At 45.0% G+C, this 22,924-nt stretch overlaps 1 protein-coding gene across 2 annotated transcripts in view; it reads left to right on the forward strand.

The window, feature by feature from the left end:
• Positions 1-22,924, forward strand: part of igsf3 (immunoglobulin superfamily, member 3) — a 67,772-nt gene that overhangs the window by 13,856 nt on the left and 30,992 nt on the right. For both annotated transcript variants that reach the window (XM_047600433.1, XM_047600434.1), the window contains one exon: positions 3,195-3,575. In XM_047600433.1, the coding sequence (XP_047456389.1) occupies positions 3,195-3,575 (381 nt within the window). The remainder of the gene's footprint in view (positions 1-3,194; positions 3,576-22,924) is intronic.

Raw genomic sequence — 22,924 nt, forward strand, 5'->3', positions numbered from 1 at the left:
GAGGAAGAGCGGGGGAGGGCGGGGGGCGGCTAGTAAAGCAAGACATTTGCGGTATGCAGAGATGGAGATGAGCATTAATAATAGAAAATCCGAGGCCTTGTCGAGCAAATATGGCACTTGAAGATCGGGGCGGTGCAGCCAGAGGTGAAAAAAGTAAGGGAGTTTTGCCGGCGCAGGATTATTGCGGAAGGGCGGTGGAATGGAGCGATCAGTTGAAGGTCTGCAGGGTTTTGGTATGTCATTGTCATCTTTTCTAAACAGCCCGCAGAGCGATGGGCACTTTGAAGTTTCACAGAGCTGCTTAAATCCTGCCTGAAAAGATGCAGAGAACCGCGAGGCACGGAGAAGAGACAGGGAAATACTGAGGGAGAGAGACAGGCTGGAGGGGCAGGACGAAGGGAAGGAGGATTGATGATGGGTGAAGCACGCAGGAAGGGAGTGAGAGTAATCAGGAGTAAGGAGGCTTGTTTCGGGAGGATGACAGGAGACAGGCAAGCGGAGGAAAGCTCTTAGTGCACCGGCACGCTATGAGTAGTATATGTTGTTTTTTGTGTGTTTTTTTTTTTTTTTTTTTTGGATGTATGAGTAATAGGTTTCCAGCAGTTCTAGATGAGAAGCTGCAACATGAGAAGCAGTGATGCAGCGGCTGTACAGCTCTGAGCTCATCTGAGTTGGATGTGGGTAGACGGGGCGCCGCCAGATTAGCACACTGACATAACGGCGAAGAAAAATGGGGAACCGAGGTCTGAGTCAGTATCGATGGGTCCTTCTCATAAAGTACCTACTGCATCCCGTAACCTCTTCAGGAAGAGTTTATTGTCACCCTTGACCGTGGACTATTCGGCTGGCTTCAGCAGATGGGTTTCCACTTTCTGTGTAACAGTGGCCGAAAGGTTAGCGGATAAAGGCCTCTAGATATACTGTAGTCCAGTGCACGCAGATTGTCCATCACATGCACCAGTCAGCCATAACATTATGACCACCTTCCTGATATTGTGTAGGTCTCCCTTGTGCCTCCAAAACTCGTCAGATAATGGACGTGGGCCTTCTGAGTGGGTCCTGTGTGAATGTTTTTAGTGGGTGGCTTTGACCTGTGTGGATCAGGCTTGTTCCAGTTCATCCCACAGATACTTGATCGGTTTGGGATCTAGTGAATTTGGAGGCCGGGTAAACAACTTGTACAGTTTTTCATGTTTTCTTTGAGTTATTCCTAAACCGTGTGTGTGTGTGTGTGTGTGTGTGTGTGTGTGTGTGTGTGTGTGTGTGTGTGTGTGTGTGTGTGTGTGTGTGTGTGTGTGTGGTGTGTGTGTGTGCGTGTGTGTGTGTGCGTGTGTGTGTGTGTGCGTGTGTGTGTGTGTGTGTGTGTGTGTGTGTGTGTGTCATTGCTCTTGGGTGGGGGTGTCTGGTCTGATCTTAGTAGGTGGTACATGTCTAAGTGACATCCGCACAAATGCCAGATCCAGAAGGTTCCCAGCAGAACTCTGCATTGTCACAAGATGGTCACTGTTATTCACTTCTCCGGTCTGTTGTCATAATGTTGTAGCTGATCAATGTATATACTCAAATGTAATAGATTTTAATAAAATGACACAGTGATAATTGTACCTTTTGACTAAATAAAATAGTTTTTTCCCCCTTCTCTTTAAGTAAAAGCTAACAAATCTACTCCATTTACGAATGATCCTGTTTAGTCCTGTGGGGGTTCTTTAGGAGAAATTACGTCATAAAGGATGATTACTTTAATCATTTTTCATTTGGGTGTCCCACTGTGACTGAATTCACATCATATTCGCGACAGAGACTCGGAGATTTGTGAAGGTTTTATTGGCTCGTGAGAGGAATGCGAAGAAGACGCACAAAAGACCTGAAGCGCAGGAAGGAAACAAGACCTACACAGGCAGATGTGCATGTTTGCCCACACAACACACACACTCAGAAATGTATGCACAAAAAACCAAAACAAGCGCCAAGTCTGCCAGTTTTCCTCTCGGCGAACAGAAATCCGACCTTTTATCGCGCAGAGTCGTGCACGGACACACACACACATGGGTGTAAAAGGGCTAATAAAGGTGACTCAAAGAACAGGGCTGTACTGTTAAGTCTGACAGAAAGCAACCATGAGAGGAGCAAGGATGTTAAAGTTAAAAAGGCGTTGTGGTGAATTATTAATGCTAGGCATTGTGCCCACAGACACAGCCTCTTACAGACTTTCCTTCTCTCACACACACACAAACACAGCTGCAATCCCCAGTTGCTTGTGCAGACAGGAAACGGCGCACTTGTCACTCCGTCTGGATTTGGGGTATGTGTAAGTGCTCTGTTGTCTCCGGCTCCAATGAGAGGGATGTTTGTAGTTGTTTCCTGAATGGTGAATGTTCAGAGTGTGTTTAGCGTGCGTGGATCTAAGTCGTTCAGGCGATATTCACGTACATATGTTGTGTTCCTAAATATAGGCCGTAAATAATTGAAATAATCCAGCTCATTAGGGCATTTACACTAGAGTCAGTTTGTTGCAACACGTGGTTCGTGGTATTTTTTGTGTTACAGTTTACGGCCTTGGAGGATTTTCGTTTTTGTTCCTCTTAAATGTTAATTCAAATGTCTGACTGGAACAGTGCCTTGTGGCGTTTCGTCTTGTAAATCAAAATAATGGGTATTCATCGGCATTTAATTTCTGTGCTGAGGCCCGTGCTCCGTCTATCAGCCGATATCCATTTAAAGAAACACCTGTGCTCTCTGCAGCTTGACAGGATTATTATGACCCGCAGGCCTCTGTTTTAGCTGCTCATGGTGACCTCGCTCCTGACTCCCATATGGCCGCATCCCACCTCAGTGTAGTGCAGCTGCAAAGCCGGCCCATGTGAGTGCGCGGAGTGGCAGCGAGCACGACAAGATGACAGCTGTTGAAAAGAAAAAAAGTTATCTTGAAATTTTCAAGTGGTTAGCGTTAGTGTTCAGAAACGGTGTGTGTATTGTATGTGTGCACACACCTCACCCTCGGTAAGCACTCCCCGGAGTATTCGCTTGCACATGTCATGCCGTTGCTGTGTTTCCGGGGAGATGTGTGGGGGCATAAATTCTGCCGATATTAAATATTTAAACTGCAATTTTGTAACCCGTGTTCTCTCTTTCCTCTTTCCCTAACTTCATCTCATCCACTCTTTCTTCCTTTTTTCCTTTCTCTCTATCCGCAGCCGGCGTTGCTGTTGCTCAGAGAGTGGTAACGGTGCAGAGTGGACCGCTGGTAAGGACTGAGGGCTCCCATGTGACCATCTGGTGCAACGTGACGGGCTACAAAGAGGGCATGGAGCAGGACTTTGAGTGGTCCGTGTACCTGCCATCAGTACCGGACAGAGAGATCCGCGTCGTGAGCACCGCGCAGTCAAACTATGCCTATGCTGTGTATGCCCAGAGGGTGAATAGTAAAGAGATCTTTGTGGAGAGGCTGAGCCGTGACTCAGCTCTCCTCCACATCACCAAAGTGCAGGCCAACGACCAGGGTCTGTTTGAGTGCTATACGCCCAACACAGATGGGCGCTACCTGGGATCCTACAGCGCTCGGACCAACCTCACTGGTGAGTCTCTAATGCACAAACGCACACAGTCGGTGTACATCTAAATCATGTGTTACCACAGATACAGCTGTAAACATATTGCCATCAAGCGCTAAAGGTGTTCAAAAAAGCCACCGTCTGGTCAACAAATACACCTTCTCTCCTCAACACACATACATATTTCTTGTTTATTCTTCCTTGTTGTTTTATAGCATCCATATCTCGCCTACCTTTACAGGTTTTGGCCACTTGTGGTGCTATAGAGCAATATTTTGATCACTATCCTCTTGTTATCTTGTGTTTTTGTGTGCGTCTTTTAAAGCATAGGTCTTCAACAGGAGGTCCACGGATATATATAATACACATTGACACGAATCCAACATGTTTTTAGTAAAGGGTTAAATGGAGGCAGAGGACGTTTATCTGACAGTCAGCACTTCACTCATTCGCGATACAGGAGCTGACAGCGTACCCTTTCACACAGAGCAGACACAGTCTAAGCCTCCTGTAGGCCCCGCCCTTATCGCTTCGGAGCCAATCACAAGGCCGCAAATCCCAGACGCACGCTGCAATATTAGCATTAGAGGAGCTAACAGTGCAGCTTGAATCTTTCAGTTAATTTCTTTATCTGTCAGTACACCAGTTAGGTATTTTTATGTTTACGGCAGTTGAGCAGCTTAATACTGAATGCAACATAAAAATGTATAAATAGCAAAGTTTAATATAGAACACATGTAGTAGATAGAGAGTCCCTACTTAATTCATCCAGCAGTTTGGGTTCTTGGCCTGAAAAACGTTGAAAACCCCTGTTGTAAAGGACACATGTCACATACCGTATGTGTTGTCCTATATGTGATCCTTAGCACAAGTGTAACTGGAACAGTTTGATGCTGTTTATGCACCCCTATTAGACTTAACCACAACTTCACTATATTCATTCAAGAGCCCTAAAAGCTTGACTTGAAAGTGAAATTTTGTTATTTGTGGTTCAAAAGTCAACACACAGTTTGTATAACGCTCAGACCATGACAGTTGGATGAAGGCGCCTCTCCATTGTCACACAATCCCTGCAATTTAGAGATGGGAAAACCGGACACATAGTCCGCCCCCCCTTTATACACACATACCCTAACTGCCGGCCCACCCGTTCTTTTCCTTGCCCTAAGCTGTTTCAGTAACGTACCTATTGTGTTGTCAGGATGACTGTTGGGAAGCAGCAGCGCAAGTTTCTATCTTCCACTCCTTATTTGTTCATATACTGAGTGGGGCGCGGATGCACCTAAAAAGGCAGTATCGATAACACAGCTGTCACGGTCGGAGATTCCATTCCCTTCATAACTTCATGCCTTCACCCCTCACATAGCTGACCTCCCTCTGAAGTTCAAAGAGCAAACCAAAAACTTATCGGCTGAAAATTGGAGTTGTGCTTATTTGGGTCTGACTGTTCTCAAGTCGCAGGGTGTTGTGGCTTTAAAGCGCTATGTACTTTCTTCTGAGTCAGCATTACATCATGCACCAGCTGCTTGTTTTTTTTTTTTTTTTTCATTGGTTAAGTGTCATCATATAGGCCGCTGTGTCTTCTAGCGTGAGCAGTATGATCTGAATGTAGGGCACGGCTCAGTTGCGGGACGCTGTGAAAAGACCCTGCTGATAGCGCACCGTATTTATAGATCTGCCTGTGAGAAAGAGCTCGACAGAATATGTGGGCAGAGGTGTTGAGGGACTGTTATCCGAGCCTCTTTCTGTGTCTCTAACCTCTTAACCCAGTTTCAAAGGTCAAGGGGTGCGCAGCAGGATCTCGTCCGTTGTGCTCCCGAGTCCCTCTGTTATCCCCTGGCAGCTGCACGCATCCTTGGACCACTGTCGGCAAACGGCACCTTGTCCTCCCCGCTCCCTCCCTCCCATTCCTCTTCTCTCCCCAATTCTCCTGTCAATGTGTCTGTCTCATTCATCAGCTCTGGCCTCTTTTTTTTTTTTTTTTTTTTTCTAATTTACTCTCACTCTGATGTATTAAAAAGGCCTTTGCTGGTGCTTCCTTTGAGGATATGTGTTTCAAGGGTAACGTCAAAGCAGTGATTACAAAGGAAATAAGGGGAGGAAGGATATGAGATTGGACGGCTACGTCTATGTCCGGGGGTGAGTTGGTTGGGATAATTGTAAGGACAGTAGGCCGCACTATAATCTGCACTTCATGACTTTTTTAGGGTACTTGAGCATCTAGATGCTGTAACCATCGCACGCTGCCTGTGCCGGTACGAGCCATTTATGCTTATGCGCTCATCAGTGAGGCAACATCACTCAGACTCCAGTCGGCGCTGTGTCTCTTTTGCCAGTTGGTTTAATGTTTGTTTCTACTTCCTGCTTCACTGTCAAGAACGACGGCTGAAGCTTTCACCGAAAGACAAGTCATGCATCTTCCAACCTTCTCTGTTAACCTTTCCTTCTCATCTGTATTGATCCAAAACAATCAATTTCGAAAAATGTGGAGATAGAGAAGGAGCCGGAAATACTGAGCGGGAAATACGCAACAACCAAGCGGACCAATCGCAGGCTCATAGTTACATTTCTGGTTACTGTGCATGGTTCTGCGTAGAGCAGCTTAAACCACCTCTAAGTATTACCTTTGGTGATGTTATGAAGGGCATGGGAGGGTTCCTGTGTGAAACTTAATATGTGCTCCCTGAGAAGGAGAACGGTTTCAGCAGTGCCCCTGGACCTGATACTGTGATTTTGTGTGTGTGTGTGTTGTATTGTCTGTCACACAATTGCGCCCCTCAGCTGTGCGTGCGCTTGCTTCTCTTTGTACGTCAGAGATTTTTTTTTTTTTTATAAAGAGAGCGAGGAGTCTCTTATGCCCTTTGTGATCCTAGACCTAGATTAATATAATGAAAATGTGGCTCTGCACCACTAAGCACCTAAGCCTTAAAGGCAATGCTCTAATACATGTGAAAAGAATAATTAGGCGCCACACCAATATTATGACTCCTTCCTAATATTGCGTAGGTCTCCCTTGTGCCTCCAAAACTGTTGTGCCCAACTCTTCATGTACATCCCACAGATACTTTATCAGTTTGGGATCCAGAGAATTTGGAGGCTAGGTCAACACCTTGTGCTACTTTATTTTAGTTGTTCCTAAAACGCTTTACTGTGTGTGCCTGTGTCAGGCTGCATCCTGCTAGTATATTATTGGTACAGTATCATTGCTATAGAGTGGGGGTGAGTCGTCTGGTCTAGGTGGGTGGTACATGTCTAACACAAATACCAGGTCCAAAGGTTTGCCAGCAGTACATCATATTGCCATGTTATTTATTTATTTTAATGTTGTGGCTGATCAGTGTATGTTGAGTGGGTCATGAAGTGAAGTTGAGATGCGACGTCATTATTAGTTTTGCAGACATAAAGTTAAGTTGGCATATAATTTTTTTTTTTAGCCACAGCAGGCCGATCAGGAAAATGAGGCAGCTAGCTGGTGAACAGCGTTGAGCATTAAAAGCATTTGATGAAGAAAATTGAGCTAAAAATAAGGTTAATATTGGTCTTTCATTCATGAGTTGTCCAGAAACAAGTGTTACTGGTTGTGTTAACACATTTTCAAATGGGTCAGCGTGTTTACAACTTGTGTTTGTTACTCCTGAGTGGCCACAAAACCTGTCATCATTCCAGCAAAAGTTTTTATTGTTTTATTTTTATTCCCTTCCTTGGAAAGTGGCATTTCCTGGACGTTGTGAAGCGTTCTAATGTCAAAGATCGCTAACAGTTTCTCTGCGTGCACCTCCACCCTCCTAGGTTAGAGACTGAGTAAGCTCGGCCTGTTGCATTCGAGTGCGTGCCTGCGTGTGCGTGTGTCCCTCTTTGACTTCCTCCCACACATCAGATTGTAGAAGAAAAGGACAACAGCCTGACATGGCCGTCATGGTTTTCCCTATCCTACGCACCAGCCTGTGTGCGAGCGTGTCCAACAGCTAGCAGAACAACAAGCCCTCGCCGAGACACGCTGCCTGTACTTCTGAAGCCCCCATATACCCTCACTGTCACAGAACGCACCATAGGAGTCACTGCGCTGGCAGATACACAAATTCTTCCTCCGCAATTGGCAGCAGTCGTTCAATCTCAGTCCTGTAGTATAATAATAACAATAAAGAACCAAAGCCTTTGGTAAATTTTCAAACAAAGGCATTCTTTTTTTTGTTATTAGCTGTCGCTGGATGAAAGAAAGGAGGGAAACAAACGTCCATCTGCAGATGTGTGACACTAGGAAATATTAGTGGTCTTGAGGAAACAAAAAAAGAGATGAATGATGCGAAAAGACGGCAATAAGGAAACGGGAAAATAGAGGGATGGGATAGAAGTGGCAGTATTGGATGGGTAGAGCAGCAACGCTGAACAGCATGTGTGACCAATAAAAGATGAGCTCGTCCTCTCACTCCAGTGTGATTGGTTACACCTCCCCGGGGCATTACCCACAATACCGCTGCCGCTATAGGGGTGCGTTTTTAAATAGTCTCTGGCTGATGTGACTCCTTAGGTTAATGCAGTTACTGACCGCTGCGCACGTTGTGTATGCAATTAGCCTGTGCGAATGAAGAGAAAGAACGGGCGAGAGGAAAAAAGGCTAGAGATGACGCCTAGGAATTTCAATTAAAGGGAAAAATAAACAGCTGGGCAAATGATTTGAATAACACGCCACGCCAAAATATCACCATATACGTGGACGCCTTCCGTCTAACTTCCGCGTAGAAAGGGAACCGTGTGGAACTGTGGCCTCATTGTTGGCTAGGATTCTGTTTATGTGGGAAAAGCAGGGCCTGCCAAGGTCAGCGTACAGTTATCTGTACCGTGTGCATGTGCAAACGTGACTGTTTGTGTGAGAAGTCCGAAGTACAGGGCTGTTGATTTTTTATTAGCCTGGCTGACTGTGCCCGAGTAAACATACAGTCGGAGTGGTGGAATCATGCTTCTGCTGAGCTCAGCATTGTCTGTGTGTATGTGTGTGTGATCCGTGTGTCTCCCCTGCCTTTCATTTTGCAAGGGAGTCGACCCTGCCATGCCTGCGCTTCTTTTCTTCACTTAATGAGATAGGCCGAATAGGGAGACGCCATCCCACGTTCCATCTTTTACGCCAGGGTGACACAAAGGCCCCGCCCCTCCTTTTTCCCCTCCTGTTCTCCATGCCGTCTCCGCACGGGAACCCTGCTTGCTCCATCAATCCGAGACTCCAGATTGGATTCCCAGTCTCCGCCTCGGCTCACAGGCGGTGTTGGTCAAGCAGGTATATGGCTTTGTCAATACAGCCGCTCACTGAGCTTTATCAAAGGAGAAGGGCATGGAGGTAATTGAAGCGCAGGAGCGTGGGGAAAGCCGGTGATTGAGTAAAAACCGGGAGGGCGTGGAAGAAAAATGAAGATGGGATTCGTTTTAGACAAAGGGACACGTAGCGAGACGCTGTCTGCTGCAGGAAAACTTGGAATCGGAGAGAAAGTCTAGATGGGTGGAAAAGGGAAGTTGCGTCTGTGTGGCTCTCGGTATTGATCGGGAGCGCAGGTCCGCGTGTGATTGGGGCATTTTATCTCTTTCGTCTCTCCTTGCAGTGACACTTAAATTTTCTCCGTCCGTCCTCACCGTCACCTCTCAATTTCTTTTGTAATTACATTTTCTCTTCTGTCGTTTCTGCGCGTGCATGTGCGCATAGCATCCTGTAACTTACACTTGTTTTTTAGGGAATTTAATTTAGGTACATGTCCTCACTGCCACAGGAAGATGGTTATGTGCGCGTGTGTGCATCTCTAAGCTGCGGACCAGGCTGCACTCCAAATGGAAAGAGATTTTTATCACTGTGTCTGGCTTGCCATTTCCTTGAACATCTCAGGGGGACGGGGCATCCCGCTAAATAACATCACTGCCACTCTGATTGTTACCATACGCGGCCGTGCGCATGTATGCGCACACACACGGGAAAGGCAGAACACAGTGGCAGTCGCATACTGCAGTTGAGCTGTCAGTCCCGGGCAGATGTCACGCCCATAATTGAGTGTGAGCGGGACGGTGCTGTAGTGCTCCCGTCGGAGCGTGCGCTTTCTACTGAACGCCGCAGAAGAGGGCTTTAATAACCCAGCGGATCACTGTAGTAGACAATAGAACTGCTGACTAGAACATGCAGTCCTGTGAGTACAACAGTGACGAACAGGACACACAAGACACCTTGATGCTATGTAGTCCTGTAGGACAAGCTGTAATGTGCTGCGTGTACATATGTAGCCAAGCCGAGTGTATCCGAGAGTATAAGACAGGTGGAAGAAATAAAACGTATTCCAAGTTTGATATTTTAATATATAACACCTGCCCTTCTATCTCATAAAAACAGGAATCTAACTGGATTTGGAGGAGCAACTACGTCTTAATAAGAGTCAAAATCATACCCTGCTCTGATACTCTGTGGCTGCCTTTATGTATTGCCAATTGTCTATTACTTGCAGTGGCCTGGAAACACCGAATGGACATATTAGGTTAGAGGGCAATATCAGACAACTAACGGCATCCTTTGCCAAAGTTAAAGATTACCAAAGTCACGAGTCTAGACAGTTTCACAGGTCCAAAGTTTTAGACCCGATCCCAAACTGCTCCATGGATTACCTGTACTTGAACCTGAATTCTTTTAATAGATTTTCAAAAAGGGACCCGGTCTGAAGAGACCTGCTGATAATTAGACGTGATCCAAAAGGAGAACGCCACTGTCGGCAGCAGCGTGATGCACCAGCGATTATCAAGAGCCTCTTTACGTCTCACTATTCCTGCAGTCACAGTTCACACTCAACCCCATATTTTTGTCCTGTGGTGATTATGACATCTGGCATTCCGTGGTTCCCAATTAAACTAAATATAATTTGAAAAACGATCCAACTCCTGCCCCGGATCAGGTCTTGGAAATGGGGACACGCTGGACCGTTTATGTCCCGCCTTGTGCTTGTAGAAATCGCTGCTAAGGAGTGTTATTGGCCAATTATGAAACCGTCGCTGTTAAACAGGAATCTAAATGCTCTCATAGCCTACAGACACACTTTCAAGCATACACTGCCTTGCAAATTTTGACGGTTACCCTTATGAAAATATGAATTATATCAGTGACGCTCTGTATTTAGCTCATCACCCACGCTTGAGTTAGGCTAATGAGAAAGGATTTAATAGGTTAACAAATTATAAAATAACAAAAATGTGCGGGCGCGTGTGTGTGCGTGCACACGCACATATTTTCTAGCGTGTGCTGATTGTATATGTTTATTAATGTTTATATAATGGACTGAAGATGTGCCACTGTTCCTCTGGTTGATTTGATTAGCTTAGCTAAGCACTAACCCTCAGGGGCCTGCTGCCTCTTCTCGGTGAGATTAACAGAGCACAGCCACAGCTTGAATATGGATTCAACATGAATATGGATGTGAATGAAAGTGCTAACGAGTGTTTGTATTCATGTTGTTAAAATGTGTGTTAGTAGAGAGTGGAACTTGCAGTGTAATAGCCTTGAGCAGTCATATGGTTGCGAGTGTGGGCCAGGACACTTGGGCTGCTCTTGCATTGTTTGATGTTGGCGGCTGCTTTGAAGCCTTATCTGAGCGCGCTGGGTGGCAGCAGGTTTTTTTTTTTTTTTTTTTCCTGGTTCAAGCCGTACATCTGATAACCCCTTTTGACACGGACAGACGCAGCCCTCAGAATCCATTTGCACGCTTCCGTGTGTGCACGGTTGCAGACGCTCTTGCCCCCCACTTGTGACGGATGACGGAGGCACTTTAAGTGTCCCGTGCTTGGAGAGGTTGAATGCTGGCATTGTCTGGGACCAACTTTACCCATGCAAATCATTCTGCTTGCAATGCCAACGAGTGGTTGGCAATGATGTAGCCGTTTGTGCAACACAACTGGCTGTGGTCACAAGAACATAAGCTGCAAACCGTCTGGTTGTGCCAGCATGCTGATTGTTGTGTAGCAAGAAAAGGAGGCGTCAAATTACGTTCGATATCTATCTACTCTCCTGTGGTAAACCTGAATGTCATCTTCTTTCAGCTTCCTTGAGTTGTCGGGGAGTACTTTTTTTGTGTTGATTTAGCTTCGTGGCGTTTTGTTTACCTGCTGCACGCAGTCTGTGTTTCAAATTGAAATGGAGTGGATACAACACTTGCCAGTCTCAATCCAATGCTGTGTCTCTGTGACTGTTGGTGTAATCAGAGGTTCGCAGATTCGCCTTTTGTTCAACGGAGATCAGTTGCTAAGTTCAGCAACGCTTTTTCTCCAAGATGGGGTGAGCGAGGAGTTGCTCTTAGCCGTGGGCAGGCCTTTGAAAAAGAAAAAGCACGCGAAGGTGCGTCCCTCTATGGTACCGGTTTAAAATTTAGCATCACACCCACCTCATTAGCTTGCTAATCACCGCCTCATTATTTGCATTGGGAAACAGAGATTTAGTTAAAACGCCTGATGTAATGGATTTGACTGTGGGCTGCGGAGCTCCGGCTTTGGGCTGTTTCGGAGTGCTGCTGAAAAACTAAAAGTGGAGAAAGCTTAGGGGGCTAAATTCATTTAAGGTGAAGCCACGCCGAGGCAGGCAACCGGATGGACCTCGAGCCTCGTCTCGGGGACGTCCCGCTATCTGAAATCTGTTACGCTCCCTGTTGGGTTTTAATAATGCTCACATGCATAGATACGTGTAAAAGCTTCAGTAAGGGCTCACTTTGTGCACACACACACATGACTGTTCATTTGTTCTCGGTTCACTACGACAGACATATGCTGCCACCTGTGCCCTGGTGCAAGTGAGACAACCTTGGGATGCGGGTAAAGAGAGGTGTGTTTGTGTGTGTGTGTGTGAGAGAGAGAGAGAGTGAGTGAGAGGGCCAGGGTGGGGTTGGCATATGCCTAATTCCCCTCAGTCCTGGCAGCTCACACAGACAGTTGCTCCCTCATCTGCTGCCCTGTTGGATGAGTGCCTGGTCATTGAGCGCTGCCCACCTCCCTGTGCCACGCTCTGGTCTCCGTCTCTCAGTGACACCGTTTCTCTAACACAACACATGTACAGTCGAGCTAAAGCGCTGCACCGCCGGCCAAACTCACGCTCACACTTGTGCCTTGCTCTAATGAAGCAATACTCCAGACCTTGTCGTCGTGAGTGTATGCACAGGCTTTAGATAAGTATTGCCGGACCTGCATGCCAGGAGACAGGTGTGCGGAGCGGGCCAAAACAAGCAAGGCTTTGTACTCTGATTAAAAACATGTTGACACGTTTTTATAGGGCCCATGCACATACACACGCACGTAGAAACGGTCAGATGGCTTGGGCTATAACTGGTTCTATCCTCAGGGAAGTCTTTAATTGGTCACAGTGCTTTACCATCTGGGGCTGGAGCAATGATGGAGGGAGAGGATGAAGGGAGATGGTGGGAGCTCCTGTAAGGGTTATAGAGGGGTAAAAAAAAAAAAAAAAAAAGAAAGAAAGGGGGAGAGGCAGTAAAGGTAGCGCAGGGATGGAGGTTATTAGTTTTAATACCTGCAGCACCAGTAACAGTACGACCATAATATACTTGATAAATGCTGTTTATGGTGTAAAAGCGGTAAGGTGCGTGAATGATTGCATATGCCGCGCTCGTGTGCGCTCGTGCGTGCCCGTAGGTGGACGGGGTATTGCGTGCCGGTATGTGTGCGGAAGCTGCGATGACTCTGGATTGTGCGTTTGTGCTGATGTTGCCAGCCGAAGCAAAAAAACCCTGCACTCGTGCTAAGGGCGGCAGCAATGGGAAAAAAGGCGAGCGAAGCCACACAGGGGTGGCGTCTGTGTGTATTTCAGTCTTCTTGATTACAGGGTCTTATCTGAATCCATGCACAGATGGGAAATACTAAGGACTGCGTATGACAGATGGAAAGACGAATAAAGATGGTCTGAAGCTGATGAAGAGGAGAAACATGGAGAAGAAAAGGAAGGAGGAGGGTGACACCGAATCGGGGGAATATTTCATGTGTTTAGGCATGATGAGTAAATCTTTGATGCTCCAACGGATTTCAGTCAACGATAGCTTTGCACACAGCTCCTCTGAAATGCTCTTAGGAAGATTTGTCTTTCATACTCCCACCTCTCTTCAGACTACCCCTCCTCTCACGCCTTGCCTTTTAATCTCTCGCTTACGCTCCATCTTCCCAGCGCGCTCAGGCTCGTTTCCTGGCTGGGCCTCAGTGAGAGGTGTCACGTTGTGTGCGTGCGCGTGTGTGTCTGCCCGTGCAAGTTTGCGCGCGTCATAGTTAGTGTTAAATCCCCCCTCTTCTGCCTTTTGTGTAAACAACGTCTCATATTTGAAAGCCTCTGCTCACCACGGATCCCTCTCTTATCGCAGCATTCAGCCTTTTAACTCAACGTCGCCATTCTCCTGCTGCAATAACAAAACCCACTCCTTCATTCACTGCCCATCTTCCTTTTCTTCTCTCCTCCCACTTCCTCCCTTTGTCGTGTCGCTCCCTCTCTGCCCATCATTTACAGTGAGAAAACCTGGACACATGCATATCATCTAAGAAACCCTGCGCAAATAAGCGGTAAAAACTCACAACGTGTACTTTAACTGTTATGTCCATGGAATTATTATTTTCCATTTGATTGGTTCAAATATTACTGTTATTTTTGTGTCCCTTAGTCGTCTTGTAATTTCTTTGAAAAGTGTAATTTGTTTCATTATTTGCAAGGATTACCACTGACAAGCATCAACTTTGACATCAACTGTGTTTGGACCAAAAAGGTTGCACTTGAACGCACCCCAAAGATTATAGCTAATGGCCAGCTAGCAGCCTGCCTGCATGAGTGGAAATGACTCTCACCAGCAGGTGCAAGTGGTCTGAAACCCTCATTAAAACGGAAAAACAGGAAGAGGTATTGCTGGCTTGGAAACTTTTGCATTCAGTCACATCAGCTTTGCTTCTCGTAGATTGGTTTGCTGAAGAGCTTGTCAGAGTAAGTTCTCGTAAACCGGTGCACCCGCCCGCTGATTTGATGTGTTTAATTGGCCGGAAAGCCGCCGTCAGAGGTTCAACTAGTGGCAGCGGTGCAGGACGCGTCACCAAAACTAAGCTCGTCGACTGCCTGACACCGGCAAGCACCCGACCGTCGGCTCGTCCGTGTGTCATGGATGTTGGACCGTCGTGTCAGCAGCCAGCCAGCCAGCCAGCCGCCCCTTTTACTCATTCAGCGCACGGCGTTAAATTAGGGTTTCTAGGGAATTTCTGATAATTTCCACTTTCTTTTTAGCCCTGTTTTTCCCTTTCCACATATTCCCCAGCTTGCCGCCAACTATGATAACTGACTAGGTCAAATGTGGTGGGCTTATCAGAGCTCTTAGCTGAAAAAGGCTGCACGTCGCTGCTGGAAAAGAGGCTCTTGAGAGCAGTAAATAGGAAATAAAGTGTAGTTAGTTGGAAGGCATTAAAAAGCCGAAAGACACTAAATGTTCCTTCAAGCAGGTGGGGCTGTAAGATACCTTTGTCTGGATTTCTCAAGTGGGACACCTTTGACATTTTAAAGAGATGTAATTACTTGTTAATGCGAGTATTGATTATAGTGTCTTTAGGAAACATGCTAAATCTTGGGCTTGGGCATGCATGTTTTTTTTTACATTCCGTATTTAACTCATAGATATAATATTCCCTCTCGTTCTTTTTGAAGCTTGTGAAATCCCCCGCAGCCTTCCGTGGAAGCTCATCTTTTATTATCTGGAAAACGAATAACTGAATCTGCAATTCCGCACGTGCCGTTGATAGCATTTCTCATGCCACTAAGTTCCTTTATTAACCTACTGTATGTTCCTAAAATGTTATGTTAATAGGCAGCGCATCCCCCGGGACTGTGTGTGATTCAGTGACCCACTACGCCTGAGTCACAGTAGGGGGAATACCTCAGTCACTTATCCTCATCTGTGTGTGTCAGAGAGCAGCTGTTCCCTCGGGCTCGACTATCTGTGTGTTTGGGTGGGTTTGTAATAGAGAAAGATACGGCGCAACTTTTAATCCGGCTCGCTTTCTACCTTGAGGTATAATGGACTGTAATTGTCCCTGGGGCCTGCGTTTCTCTCTCTGTCTTGCACGCATTCGCACACAGACCGAGACGATGTTACTTCATTTGCAAGCGTTATCAATGTTTAGCACAGAATAAATTACAATAGGATAATTTCCTGATTGATATGTACAAGCTGATTAAAGGAGAATTAATAATAATAATAAAAAAAATAGGCCTTCTCTTCTTCTAAGATCATCGTGAAAAATTTGCGCTGGAAGAGAAATGAAGCTGACAAAAACACAATGAGCGACAGCTGGGTGCTAACAAGCGACTTGTCAAACGACAGGGAGTGCGGCAGAGACGGAGGCACGGTTGGGAAGTGCACGGGAGTGAGGGGGGAAAATTGTGAGGAGCCTGGACACGAATGACAGTGTAAGGAGGCGAGAAAGAATGCCTGAGAGAGCCCTTTATTAAATGAAGAGGCCTTTTCCTTTCAGTCACTGTGACCTTTGTGCAACGGCACAGGGCACACACCCACACTTACCCACACTCTGAGAGCAACGTTGGCCAGAGACCTCAAAGCTCCCCACTAAGGGTCTCATAACATCATCTGTAAGATCTCTCCTCTCCCTCCCTCTCCTTTCAGCTACCCCCACTCTGATTTCTATTTCATCTCTCCACACATTTTTTCTGAGATTGGATTTGGTGCGATAGGACTGTGCGGAAGCCCCTTTGATCACTTGAGATAGTGCGAGACTCTGTGCCTCATTTGAAAAGCAGATCATTGACTAATTTGTTTGTTTCTATAAAAATTTTGTAGTCGGACAGTTTACACGATGGATTATATGAACCAATGGTTGATAATATGGTAGCAAAATAAACAGCTAATCACGTTATTAAGTGTAACGGTGTGTTTGTTCTCCACATACAGTAATCGGCTCAGAAAGGTCATCTTTGCATGCAGCCTTGCTTACAGATTTCAGTGAACGTAGAAAGCTCCTTAAAATGTTCCTTATTTGCATGGTTGCTGAGGGATTGAGCTCATAGTTATTACTGGAAAAGAAAAAAAAAGAGACACCTCCAGCGTGACTCTCATACTCGCAGATGTTTGTGCATAAGAGGTGAAGGCAGAAAGTGTGAAGGGGAACAAAAAGATAAGGGTTCATGTGCAGCTTTGAGCAAAAATCAAAACGTCCTCACCCCTCGAATACACTCTTTTACATGGCTGCAATTATCTGTGGAGAGAGATTGACGTGTTTTTTTTTTGTTTTTTTCTTAGCACATCTATTATATTATATATTACTGCTATTCAAGGAAATTCTGTGCAAGTTAATGAGAGCCAAATGTATGCAGATAGAGTAATTATGTGGTAGTCAAAAAGTACTGGGTTCCGTTTAGTAGCATACCTACATGGTAATTAAACGTTCACTCATTATGCTGCCTTTTTGTAATGTGCCGTAGCTGTGTCAAACAGTTGATTTATTTGCAGGCCCAGAGCTGTTGGCCAGTTACAAATAGTTGCAAGTGAGTCCACAGAACTTTCAAATTACAGACTACTTGGTGAGAAGATGTGAAGTCTTGTTCTGTTTCCTCATTTAGTAGTAATCAGCTTGGGTAAAAATATATCTATGATTTATATTATAAAACTTGGTTGTCTAACTGTGGCTTGGCAACTGTCACAATTCTCTAATAAGATCAACAAGATACATAGAATTTAAATATTTTAAGGAAGAATTGATTACATCTTTCATCTAACGCAGCATGTAATTGTCGAGATGTTTGCTATATTGGCTTCCTTCTTTGGGTTGAGAATATTTTGTCTGGGTCACGAGGGTTTTGCCACAGTTCTCCGGCATGTAGACATCAAGTGCATATTAAAATCATTCTCAAAAGAGGTTTGTTTTTCAATAATAGTTAAGTAAAAGATCTAGAAGTGTAGTTGGTCGGCAAAACTTATCAGCTGGTTTTGAGGCAGGACCTTTCGCATAAGGAATATGGTGTTTATGCACCGTGCTATCTTATTCTAAATTACCACTGCCTTTCTGAAAAGCCTGGCCAGTCTATTAATGACCTTATGTTAAAAACTTAAGTTATATTGGTCCTATTGTGCAGGTATTGCAAATACAACATTCAAGCATATCAAAATATTGTATAAAGACATTTAGCAAGGGTCTCTTCACTTGCCTTGTCATCATGACACCTAACCATAAACACTTTAGCTCGGCATCTGTTAAGAATTCACAGCTTGTTTCTTAAACAGAAGCTCCAAAAGTCTGAGTCAGCTTGAGTTCAGGAGCTGGGTAGAGCAGCAGATGAGCCTTGTCAATCACAGCTGTCACAGACCCGAGACCAAAGCCTTTCTGTAACGCTTCAAATCTTATCAAACGATTTCCAATATAACCAGTAGTGCTCTCATTAGACGGCCCAAATTTAGCAGGGCCATGATCACTTATCGAAAATATATATGGAATTGGTATCTGTCGAGACGCTTTTTGAATGGGAGACGATTGGCACCACGGATTTCACGTGCCGCGGTCAGTGGCATTGAACTAAAAGGCGCTTCTGTGGTTTTCTTTAGCCTGAAGCAGTGGCGGTTGCAGCATGGCATTTTAGCATGCAAGACAATGTTTGAGGGCTAGAAATACAATGCCTTTTTTTTTATACTTTTTCAGAAATCAAGTAGTCATTTTAAGGAGTAATGGTACATTTCAGATTAATGGAAAATAACAAGTTCAGCTGACGCCCGTATTGCGTAATAAAGAGCACAGGAAACGAAACGGGCAAAACAAGTTCTGTATCATAAATTCAATTAGGCACCGGGCACATCTGATCATGTGCGTGTGTTGTATTATAGAAGTACCCCCCGACCAACCGCCCATATCCCCACTGGCAACCTTCAACTCTTGTCTTCTTTTTCCGCTTACCCCTTCTAAACCCAGTTCCCGCTCCTCTTCTTTTTTATTTTTTTTTCTCTGGCTCCGAGTCATGAGCCTTACTTTGACTTTAATGTTCTTCTTCTTTTACTCTGTATCCTGCCCCTATTATCACTACAGGCTCTTGGGGATGGCGTGTAGACATGAGTTTGTCAGAATTTGCTCTACTAGTTGCTCACAGTGTTTTGTAAACCTTGCTTGATATTCCAGTCTCCTGAGAAAGTGCTCACTCTGTTGTTTGGCAGATTTATGTTAGTCTCCGTATGATTTTAGGGTACTGAAGAAAGGACGACAAGTACACTCTCTATATATAGGCTACAAACGGAATAATAATAATCTGTCTGAAATACCTTTTTCACCTCCTGCATTAGAATCTGGAGGAGTTGGTGTGTGTGTGGTGGGATGTGGGGCGTAGCAACCCGAAAGAGTGCGGCCACTTTGTTTTTCATCTTTGCTCTTCCTCTTCCTCTTTCTTTCCTCTTTGTCTTCACCCTCACCATATTTCTTCTTTTTTTCCCGTCTCTTCCCTCCCGTCGACCACTTTCCCAGTTGAACCGTCTCATCCCTCCTACTGATTCATCAGCATCTCTGACAGAAGAACAAAGGAGTGGAGGGTGTGAATGAGCAAGATATTGGATAATAAGAACGTGGAAGACGAGTGTAGGCACGGTTTCTCTATTAATCTCTGTTACTTCATGACCCAGTACGCCTGCATGCGTTTCAGACGTCCTGGGTCAGCAAGTGACGTCGGCTCAGCGAGGAGGCCGGACTCACGTGAAGTGGAGCTGAGGACCACCCACTCGCTCTGTTTTCCTCTCAGCAGTACTCTTAGTTTCACAAAGTAATTAACAGTAATTACCCTACTGGCTTTGCCAAGTGGCCATTCGCTTTGCAGCAACACACACACACACACACACACACAAACTGACACTTAAGACCATTACTGAAAAGTGGTAACCACTTCAGCTGTGGATGAACATCTGCAGTGCCTGGCAGCAGTACTGTTGGTGACATACATTACGGGCCAAATGTATGTGTATGTATCTGTGTCTCGCTTTGGATTTGGTTTAGTTTTAATCAAGCAAAATAAGAAAATGCACCCCATAAGCAAGTGACAAGCAAAGGCCAAAACTTAAAAACAAAACAAAAAAAAACTGCCTGGCGGTGCACTCGAACACACCACAAACGCTACATCAAAAGGTAATGACTCTCCATACCAGTGGAGGTGGCAGTTGTATATGCGTATATAGGATATGTGCATCATTCAAAAGGACGATACCAGAGAAGCTACTTGTACCTCCTGAGACCCCGCATCCTCATATGGGGACATTAAGTTTTAGGTTTTACTGAAGCTTATTCTACTTCATTTAAACTCGTTGTCCTCATTATTGGACACTTTAGTCTGCCATCTAGTGGTAGCAAAGGGTCACTTTTAACTTAGTCGGTAAAAACATGATAGCGGGCATTTCATCGGTTTCATTCATCGGGGACCAAAACCCCATCAAATTCTACCGTTAAAACGTATTTATTTATGATTATTAATGTTTCTAGTTTGATACAACTCGCAAATTTAACCAAGCTGGCCTCTCCCCAAGCATACCGATGAGCCAGGTCTACAGTGCATTCATTTCAGATCATCATGGCATTGAGAAACAACACTAAAATGAAAGGGTTTCCAGGTCTGATGTGACTGATAAGTGCTGATTAAACCCCATCCAACGTGAAACGTGACGAGGCGTCATAACATCCCTTATGCAGTGCTGTAACAGTTTAATTTTACTCCAGGTGTGGAAACTAACCGTCAACCTTCTAGTCACAAATTTGCTCTTTTTATCTTTATGCACCCTTGTGTTACAGTTTTGGACCGAGATCTCACTGTGAGACTTGTTTTTTTTTTTTTTTTTTCATCTCTCATGACGAGGCCACATCAGAAAGTTGGCGCAGAAAATGTTGGGAGGTCGGATCTCCATTAACGTCTGTGTTTTTGCCCTATTTAAAAACACAAACACTCATATGCGAAAAAGACAAACAAACAACGCTTTTTGATGCTTCTTTCTTTTCTGTGAGGAATACTTGATGCTGCCGCAACTTCAGTAGCCGGCTCAGGCGCTGCAGGGAGATGTTAGAAAGTTTGGTTTCACGCAGAGATCAGACTTAATAAATTATCATCCTTTTCTCCGCATGTCATCTTTGCAAAATCCCCTTCCCTCCGCTGTTGTGTCCTTGTGCCCATCCCGGTCCCATCCTCCAGTGTGACTGGACTTAAAAGGCCAGCTCGAGGGATGACAACCGTCACTCACTTCAGAGGGGCTGAAAGACTAGGGGAAGATGGAGAGTGGAGGGAGATGAAAGCAGAAATTGCAGATGAGGTAGAGCAGGAAGAGAGTTTAAAAGATTTATGTAGGATTGACAGCGACTGCATCAGAATGAAATGGGCATGCTCTTCTTCACCTGCTTATATGAGAATTTTCATCTCGATATGTGACAGATTACCTCATTGATGGTGAAAAAACTATTTTAATTACGGATTACAGCCTCTGCAAATGGGAGTTCAAATGAAAAAAATCAGCTGGAATCTTTACTACATCAGTTGTTTATTTTATGGTAATAAAGACAGCAGACGCATGCACGCGAGCACAGAGATGAAGATGTTTTGAGGATGCAATGAAAGGAGGCATCCTCATTAGCTTCAACGCTCTGCTGTTTTGCCCAGGTTAGTGAGGGGAAATTAAATCAGTTTATTAAAACCTCCGCCAACGACATTAATAATAGCCATCTGCCGTAATGTTAATTTTAAATTCCGCTTGTTTGTTGTTAAGAGATGCACTCAGATCAGAGCCCATATAAGGTTTATACTCCTGCGGCGGATCAAAATTCTCTTCAGTGCCTGTCAGCGCCATCATTTTGTAATTATGCCGCCAAGACACTAGTCAGTGATTAGTCGGCTGAGTTAAATATCTCTGTGCGCTTCGAACAGTGTCATTTGGAAGCGCGCAGCTCGTGCTGGAGTTGAAGTCAGTCAATCTTCAACAACTTTTGCTTTTGCTGAAATCACTGCAGTGCACAAAAACAAGAGGGCTTCTACGCTGATGGTGTGTAGGAGGCGGAAGGCGGGAGAATTTTCTGTTCTTGTCCGGCCCCTAAGAGATACGGACAAGGCGGTGGATTTCAGAGCAATCGTGGCTGTTGTTGCTGCACCTGCAGCACAGGTCTGATCCAGAGGCTGGCTTTGTTCTTGATGTAGTTATTTGTCCAGCAGTGGATTGATACAAGCTTGGGGGCATTTTTTTTAAAAAAGCATTTGGAGTATATAATTATTATCATCATTTTCTTTTAATCCTAATTATCCACTGTGTGTGTGCGTGCTCTTCTTGGCTTGGTTCCTGGCTATTTATGCTCTTTTCTTCAGAGAATTAAAAGCCATTACGCCTTGAGATTTAATGACATTTTGCACCTAGCTGTTCCTCGCGTTTGGGCCGAATTGGGAAAAAAGCTTTTAGTTTCTCTCCCCCCTCCGCTTGGAGTACCTTTCAATCTGAACGGACAATGTCTGAACTTCTCTCATTTGAGGCCATTCGCTCTATTCTAAAAGGCCGACAACGGGAATCCATTCAGCAGTGCCTGTGTTTTTTAAATTATCACTGAAGTCATCACTCCTGCGCTTTATCTGCAAACCAGTTTGCATTTCGGTTTTAATGTTAATTTCGCGATTCTTGTTATTTGGATGTTATTTGGTGCCTTTCTGGGGCAGGCTTAAGAAAGAGGTCTTGATCTCAATGTCGGTCTCTCTTGTGCCTCCAGAATGGTTGTGACTCATCAGAGAATGGCCATGGGCCTTCTGGGCCTGTGGTGTGTGGGAACAGGATGTGTTAGCGTTAGTGGGGTTCTCTGTGGATCGGGCTTGGTCCAATGCATCGAGCGCTGTCAGTGGTTTTAATGTTGTGGCTGATAGGTGTATATACTCCTTATTATAGACCCAAACAAAAAAATCATCTGTCTCACTGTTGGTTATTTCTAATCCATAGTCAACGAAGTCAGTCAATCCCTCCCTTAGTGAGCTAGTAATTATCTCTGCAGGACTTGTAGTCACTTAAAATATACCAATGCTCGCTGCCTAAGTTACTTGCATTTATCCAGAGCAGCAGTGTGGCTCACGGCGATGTAGTGTTTAGTATAGTTTTCAGATGACAGCTGAAGCCTTTGGCTCAGTTTTGAGGGGGGACAAGTAAATATACATGTTCAACAGAGTGGGCTGTGACCAGTTATTTGGCTACGCTCAGTAGTAAAAAGGAATTCGCTGCTGGCTTTGGACAATTTCTGGGGGTTTGTTGAGGACAAGAAAAATGAAATCGATTGAGATTTTTAAAGGTTGTTGTAACGGGTGTACATCAGCACATAGCAGGTATAATAACAACAATGTCCTCACA

The sequence above is a fragment of the Mugil cephalus genome, chromosome 12 (assembly GCF_022458985.1).
Source record: "Mugil cephalus isolate CIBA_MC_2020 chromosome 12, CIBA_Mcephalus_1.1, whole genome shotgun sequence".
Taxonomy (NCBI): domain Eukaryota; kingdom Metazoa; phylum Chordata; class Actinopteri; order Mugiliformes; family Mugilidae; genus Mugil; species Mugil cephalus.